At 57.5% G+C, this 7,177-nt stretch overlaps 1 protein-coding gene across 3 annotated transcripts; it reads left to right on the forward strand.

Annotated features, from left to right (window-relative positions):
* The first annotated feature begins 534 nt into the window (after nt 1–534).
* TRIM50 (tripartite motif containing 50) lies at nt 535–6,725 on the forward strand. Of its 3 annotated transcripts, none has more exons than XM_062630460.1 (7): nt 535–1,393; nt 2,274–2,740; nt 3,646–3,741; nt 4,603–4,833; nt 5,148–5,170; nt 5,429–5,553; nt 5,836–6,725. In XM_062630460.1, the coding sequence occupies exons 2-7, from the start codon at nt 2,336–2,338 to the stop codon at nt 6,441–6,443; spliced, it is 1,488 nt and encodes a 495-aa protein (XP_062486444.1). In that variant the 5' UTR covers nt 535–1,393; nt 2,274–2,335; the 3' UTR covers nt 6,444–6,725. The 3 variants fall into 3 exon arrangements, with proteins under 3 accessions (XP_062486444.1, XP_062486447.1, XP_062486445.1); XM_062630463.1 differs by having other exon boundaries at nt 2,301–2,740; XM_062630461.1 differs by lacking the exon at nt 535–1,393 and having other exon boundaries at nt 2,136–2,740.
* Nucleotides 6,726–7,177: the final 452 nt, after the last annotated feature.

Consider the following 7,177-nt stretch of genomic DNA (forward strand, 5'->3'; position numbering starts at 1 on the left):
AGGGACACGCCCCTGCGCTGCTCTCAGCCAATGGGCAGCCGCGGTGCACGCTGAGGGACGCACTGGGGCGGGGCGCGGCCTCCTCCCCAGGCCCGGCCGAGTGTCCGGGCTGAGCCTCGCGGGGCTGCGGGGGGGGGAGCGGCCTTTTCCGGGCACTGCCCCTCCGGGAGAGCCGGGTGGTCCCGCGGGGCCGGGCCGGGCCGGGGCCGTGTGCTGCGGCGCCGATAACAGCGCCGTGCCTGTTCTCCTGAGCCGAGCCTGGGAAGCGGGGGCCTGAGCTGTGCCCTGCGAGTGCGGGACGTACCCGCGGCCTGTCAGAGCCGTGCGGGCCTTTGTAACCTCGGCGCTCATCAAGCCCAGCTCTCTCAGCCTGGCTCCAGAGCAGAGCTGCTCCAGCCCTCGCAGCATCTCCGTGGCCTCCTCTGGCCTCGCTCCCACAGCTCCATGTCCCTCTTGTGCTGCTGCCCCAGAGCTGGATCAGGGCTGCAGAGGGGCTCCCCAGAGCGCAGCAGCGCAGCAGAAGCTGCCCCCAGCTGCCAGCTCCCTCTGGGGAGTGAGAGATGCACCCTCCTGATTGACCCAACACCAGCGGCCAAGGTGGGAGCCCCAGGCTAATCCTGAGCCATTGCCTCCGGTTCCACACCACACAGCCTCTGGAGGTTGCCCCAAAGCTGGGCCCTCTGGGCTGAGAAGGGTTCCTTGTCCCCAGCTTCCCCTGGGTGATGCAGGGAGGGACCCACCAGGGTGCCTGCAAGCCAGACACATCATGTGAACCAGGAATAATTGCGTGAGGAAGCATTTTTTGCACAGTAGACGTGTGCCTTGCCCTACACTGGGGGAGCTGCACTTGAGGTTTCCTTCTGATCTTTTCCAAAGCAATCAAAGGTTTTCACCAAACAATAAAAGTGGTGTTTCAAGCAGAAAAAGAGCTTTAGTTGATAAGAAAGTGTTCTAGTGAAAAAGTTTCTATTGTCCCCAGTGGCACGTATGAGTGAAACGTGGTGGGGCTCCGGGAGGCTGGCTGCTCCGGGAGGCAAACACCACCACCTCTTATCAAGGCTCGTGCCTGCCCAATCATCTGATGTGTGTGCCCATAGCTGCGTGGCAGGGGCGGAGAGCAGCCCTCCCGGGGGGTGTGACACCACCCTTGGAGTGGGAGAGGGGACAAGAGGCTGCCTGGGCTCTCCCCAGTGAGCAGGGACATCCCTGGCAGGGCTGAGGCTGCAAGAGAGCAGTGGCTCTGCTCCGTGTCTCACCAAGGGCCTGCCGGTCCCACCACCTGCCTCGCTGCCTCTCCAACCAGGTCAAACTCTTCGGCTTGACTGGGAAGAAAAGGGACATCCATCGGGCTCAGTGCACCGAGCCAGGGCCAGGAGGAAGCCACGCAGTGCATGTGAGTGGGAGGCTGTTATTTGGGTTTCTGGGATGTGTATGTGTGAGTGGAGGGAGCAGCTGAAGCTGGTTTCCCCATATGGGGTTTTATGGTGTCTCATGGGTCACAGGCTTTCATTGATTCACCAAGCTCCTATAGCGATGTGTGATAAAAGCCAAGCTCAGGTCACAGCCTCCCCTTTCCCTGGGAAAGCTACTGAGCCTCTGGCTGCGTGTTTATTTTCTTCAACTTCAGGTCATGTCTTTGACTTGCCCAAGGATCTGGGCAGTTACACTCACAGCTCTGGGAGCAGCAAGGGAGGCAGAGTTGCACAGCATTAGAGCTGTCGAACAGGCTGGGCCACAGGCAGCCCTGGGCTGGTGGGAGAGGCTGGGATTTGGGCTTCTGTCTCTTGGGGGTGCTGGCCCAGGGCATGGAGTGCTATGGGGACCAGAGACCACACCACGTTTCAAGGGGGTGAGTTGCAGTTACAGCTGCATGCTGTGTCTCAGGCTTTGTATCATAGAACCCCAGACTGGTTTCGGTTGGAAGGGACCTTAAAGCTCATCCAGCTCCAACCCCTGCCACAGGCAGGGACACCTTCCACTAGAGCAGCTTGCTCCAAGCCCCTGTGTCCAACCTGGCCTTGAGCACTGCCAGGGATGGGGCAGCCACAGCTTCTCTGGGCACCCTGTGCCAGCGCCTCAGCACCCTCACAGGGAAGAATTTTTTCCTAATATCTAATCTACCAATGCCTCCAGAGAGCAGCAGAGGGGGAGCCTAATGATGAGTTTGCAACTGTCTGTACTGCTGCTGGTGGGCTGGAGATGTCTCTGTTTTGCCTTCCCCAGCTGCTAAGCTGCATCTTCACTCATCTCTGCTTATCTTGCTCTTGGAACAGGACTGATCTCCCAGCTGTGTTTCCCAGGCCAGGTCTGTGCTGCTGTGTGGGAAGGTGGTAGGATGGCTCGGAGGATGAGCATCAATGAGCTGGAGGACCAGCTACTCTGTCCCATCTGCTTGGAGGTCTTCAAAGAGCCCCTGATGCTGCAGTGTGGGCATTCGTACTGCAAGTCCTGCGTGGTGTCACTCTCTGGGGAGCTGGATGGGCAGTTCCTGTGCCCTGTGTGCCGCCAGATGGTGGACTGCAGTGCCTTATCACCCAACGTCACACTGGCCTGTGTCATCGAGGCACTGCAGAGCCTGTGCGAGGCAGAGCTGAGCCCGGAGTCCTGCCCAACACACCACAACCCCCTCAGCCTCTTCTGTGAGGCTGACCAAGAGGTGATCTGCGGGCTGTGTGGCACCATTGGCAACCACCGCCAGCACAAGATCACCCCCATCTCTACTGCATACTGCCAGATGAAGGTCTGGAGGCAGAGGCAGCTGCAGCTTCTGGGGTGGGGGTCAGGGCGCCCGAAGGGCTTGCTGGCCAAATGTGCCCTCTCCTTCAGGAGACAGGCTGGAAATGATGACAGTGCCTGGAGCACAGTCCCATGGCACAGCCAGATGTGGGGCAGGGTCCCTGGCCTCGGGGCAGCTGTTTCTCAGGCTAAGCATGTCCCTGGCTGAGAGGACCCCCAGTTTTAGTGTCTGCACCATAGTGGGCAGAGCTTGGGATCAGGGAGTGTTGGTGGGGCCTTTCAAGACTGTTTACAAACACCATAAAAAAGAGTCTGAAGATAAGGGCTGGGGTAAGGAGAGCAGGGAGGCAGGGACCCAGACAGGCAGAGTAAACATCTGGCATCCCCTGCCCAGCATCACGTGGAAGCTCCAGGAATGAAAAGGCACAGGGCACCCGTCCCCTCCACTCCTGGTATGAGGGAGATAAGAGCAGGAGGCACTAAAAATGCTCCTGCCCAGCCAGGTTCCCAGCACCAGTGGTAGGAGGGTGCTGCTGGCCTGGTGCTGGCTTGCGGCTACTCACCACCCACTTGCCACCTGCTCACCCTTTGCAGAGCCACTATGGGGTGTGAGATAGAGGGCTGGGAATGGGAGCAGAGACACAGTGCTCCTGGTGAGAGGACAAGCAGCACCCAGATTTGGGCCATGCTCTGAGTGCTCTCCTGCCTCTGGTAACCACGAATCTTCTAGACCAAGAGTGTAAAGACCAGCAGGATGTGCAGGGCCCTAGAAAGCTTAGAGAACGCTTAGAGAACTCGTAGAGAACATGGCTTCCAAGGGCCACGTGCTCCTCAGGGGACTGACAAGCACTGCCTGCAACCAAAGAGGCTGCCACCGAGGTCACTCCTACAGAGGTGCTGTCTTTTCAGGAGGAGCTGTCTGTGCTGCTGACCAATCTCCACCAGTACAAGAGGAACCTGGATGAACACATCAGCAAGCTCATCAACAACAAAAGCCGCATTGCAGTGAGTGCCATGTGTCAGGGGAGCCCATGTCCCTGAGTCTTTGTGTCCCACACAGCCCCTGGAGCAGCCTCTGCTCCTGGTTGCTCCCAGTTTGCCTCCTCTACTCGTTCCCTTTGCCCTTCCCTGGAATAGCAGACAGGGCTTATCTTCCACCCCATTCCCTGCCGTTTCTCACAAAACTCGGGGATTAACCGCAGACCTGTTTTCGGGAAGCGTGATGTAGCCCTCTCTGGTAGCACAGCCCTGTCTCCAGAAGGGGTGATATTACCCTCACTGCACATCCCAGCAGAGCAGTGGTGAAGGCTGGTTTGACTGAGTGTCCTTGGAGGTGGGAAGATAAACAGGTCAAAAGGACCCTGCTTGGAGCAGGCTTCCTAGTCAGAGCAATGGGCTGGTTTCACATTGAGTTCCTGCCTGGTTTAGTGTCACATCAATTTCCCATGCAGTAGTTGTCTCCAAGGGACCTCCTGGCATCCCTTCAGAGGCTAAAGCTTCCCATTGGGGCTCCTCAGAAGGGCGGAACCCAAATGGAAATAGAGCTGCATTTTCTCTCCCTTAGCCCAGGACACAGGGAGCTCCCTGGGAGCAGAGGGATCCAGGAACTCCTTCAAGGCTCTGACGAGGCTGGCTGGGACATCAGGAAATCAAAATCTGGGAGATTCAGAGGAGAGGTGTAAGGCAGGGGGGCTGTGGTGGTGAGCTGCTGAGGACAGTGAACAGAGCTGCTCTTTATTTGGAAAGACAGCGGAGGGCAGCTTGATGGGACACGCTGACATTGCTGGCAGCACCTCTGAAACTCAAAAGCAGGTGAAGGGGATGGAGCGAGGCTGCCCTGCACTGCTGCTTGCTGTCTCCCTGCAGAACGAGGCAGATGTCTTCAAGTGGGTGATCCGGAAGGAGTTCCAGGAGCTGCACAGGTACATTGACGAGGAGAAGGCCACTTTCCTGGAGAGCATTGAGAGGAAGGCAACACAGCTCATCACCTCTATTGAGTCCCAGGTCAAGCAGACATCAGATGCCCTGCAGAGGCTTAAGGAGATGCAGAGCTCTCTGGAGGCACTCAGCAATGAAAGTCAGCTTGGTTTCATCCAGGTGAGTGCACTTGCTAGTGAAGGTGGTGAGAGTCTGCTGAGCTCTCCAGCTTTCAGCCCTCTGCCCTGGGCAGTGGGTACCCTCACCAAACATTGCTGAGACAGTACCAGAAATGAGATGGAGGTGCTCTCTGTCCAGCCAGGCCTTCCCCTGGTGGGAGAAACCTGCCCTCCACAAGAAGCAATGCCTGTAGCTCTCCCACAGGAGGAAAGCCCTGGCCTCTCCAGCCCAGGGCAGAGGCTTGCGCAGCTGTGACCATGCAGAAGATCTGCTGTTCTGTCCACCAACAATTCTCTTTCTTTTATGTTTTCCAGAAATACAGCTCCTCCCAGTTCAGGTGAGTGATGGGACCAAACAGCACCAAAGGGGATGGCAGGCTCCACACCAGGGCTAGTGGTCCCAGGCCAGTGAGCATCTCAGCAATTCTGGGGCAGCCTTGCGTGGACACTGCTGTTGTGATGGACAGTCACAGCCAGATCCACGCAGGGCAAGAGCAGCTGGCGAGACACCAGTGGCTCTCTCACAGACCGCAGCCAGGTGAGAGGAGGTCACACACTGTCCTGTCACTGTGTCATGGCTGCTCTTGTCTTTCCAGGTCAGAGCTCCTCAGCCTGCACCCTTGTGATGGTGTCTTTAGCCCCGTGTCCTTTAAGCCATGCTTCCACCAGGATGACATCAAGATGACTGTGTGGAAGCGCCTGCACCGCCGTGTCCTACCAGGTACCCCCTGCCCCCCTGGCAGCACACTGAGTGCCCAGGCTCGCTGGTGTGTGGGACAGGCTGACCAGCAACCATCACACTGCCCCAGCCTGTCTTGCCCACTGCTTGCGTGCTCCTTGCCTCAGGAGAACTCCTGGAGCAGTGGCTGGTCATGTCTCATGCCGATAGCAGCCTGTCTTGGCATAATGCTCCAGCTGCTTCCAGTTCAGTGCCAGCTTGTGCCAGTGCTCCACCAGACCCGTGCCTTCTGGGTTGCCTGAATCCCACATGCCTTCCTTACAGCTCCAGAGACGCTGAAACTGGACCCAGTGACAGCACATCCTCTCCTGGAGCTCTTCAAGGGCGACACGATGGTGCGGTGTGGCCTCTACCAGCACCGGGACAGCAACCCCAAGCGTTTTGACTCCAGCAATTGCATCCTCACCTGCAAGGGCTTCTCCTGTGGCCAGCACTACTGGGAGGTGATTGTGGGCGCCAGGAACCACTGGCGTGTGGGCATCATCAAGGGCACGGTCAGCCGCAAAGGGAAGCTGAGCAAGTGTCCTGAGAATGGCGTGTGGCTCATTGGTCTGAAGGAAGGGAAGGTCTATGAGGCCTTTAGCATGCCACGGGCTACCCTGCCTCTGACCACCCGGCCCCAGCGCATTGGCATCTACCTGCACTACGAGAAGGGTGAGCTGAGCTTCTACAATGCTGACAACCCTGATGAGCTCAGCCCCATCTACACCTTCCAGGCAGAGTTCCAGGGGCAGCTCTACCCCATTGTGGACCTGTGCTGGCCTGAGCGAGGGCCCTGTTCCCCTCCCATCATCCTGCCTGTGCCCACTGCGAGCAGGCACCCTCAGGCGCTGAACAGCCATCCTGCCCCCAAGGAACCCACAAAGCCATAGCCTGGCCAGCGGCACGAGGGTTTGGCTGCAGCAAGCTGCATGCAGGCTTGTGCTAGTATGGAAGCTATGGTACTGTGGGGTAATGTTTAGCAGCATAAAATGTCAGCCTTGACCTCTGAATTCCTGTCCCCAGTTTGGCAGCCTGAGCCCAAACCCTAAAACATGGCTGGCCTTCAGAAATCTCCCAATGGAAGGGGGTGCCTGCCTGAAAAGTGTGAGCCATAAGCATCCGGGGGCTTTGCTGCTGCATCTTTCCTCTGAATAAATGGAGTTTGTGCTAAATGAGGTGCTTACGTGAGTAATGTCTCTGAGGTACCAGCAGGAGGCAGAGAAGTGGGCAGCCGTTGCTTAACGCTAGATGAGCTTTAAGGCTCCTTCCAACCCAAACCAGTGATTCTGTGAATTGTCTTGCACATGTTGTGTCCCAGACCAACCAGGGCACCCAAATGTGCTTTTCCACAGGGTTCTCACACCCTCCAGCTGTTCAGGCATGAGGCACCTTTCCTCAGCACCAGCACCCACTCTGCTGATTCCTGATCACAGCCAAACTTTGCCAAGCAGCTTTTGGTTTGCAGCAGTTGCTGCTTGTCTATCGATCCTCATGTGCTTGGTGTTGGTCTCACTTAAGTCACATCACATCTGTGATGTCAGATAATGCCAAGAGCATTTCTAAGACATGGCACAGGAAATGCCATGCTGTGGTTCCTTATCCCCATGGACAGCACTAAGCTTCC

This window comes from Pezoporus occidentalis, unplaced genomic scaffold (assembly GCF_034315485.1).
Source record: "Pezoporus occidentalis ecotype Australia unplaced genomic scaffold, CSIRO_AGI_Poc_V1 ctg351, whole genome shotgun sequence".
In the NCBI taxonomy this organism is placed as follows: Eukaryota; Metazoa; Chordata; class Aves; order Psittaciformes; family Psittacidae; genus Pezoporus; species Pezoporus occidentalis.

Excerpts from the sequence above, each read along its gene's own strand:
- TRIM50 (XM_062630460.1), top strand. The coding sequence starts at position 2,336 with ATGGCTCGGAGGATGAGCATCAATGAGCTGGAGGACCAGCTACTCTGT. Across the intron at positions 3,742-4,602 it reads ACAACAAAAGCCGCATTGCA|AACGAGGCAGATGTCTTCAA; the intron begins GTGAGTGCCATG and ends GTCTCCCTGCAG. Across the intron at positions 5,171-5,428 it reads TACAGCTCCTCCCAGTTCAG|GTCAGAGCTCCTCAGCCTGC; the intron begins GTGAGTGATGGG and ends TTGTCTTTCCAG.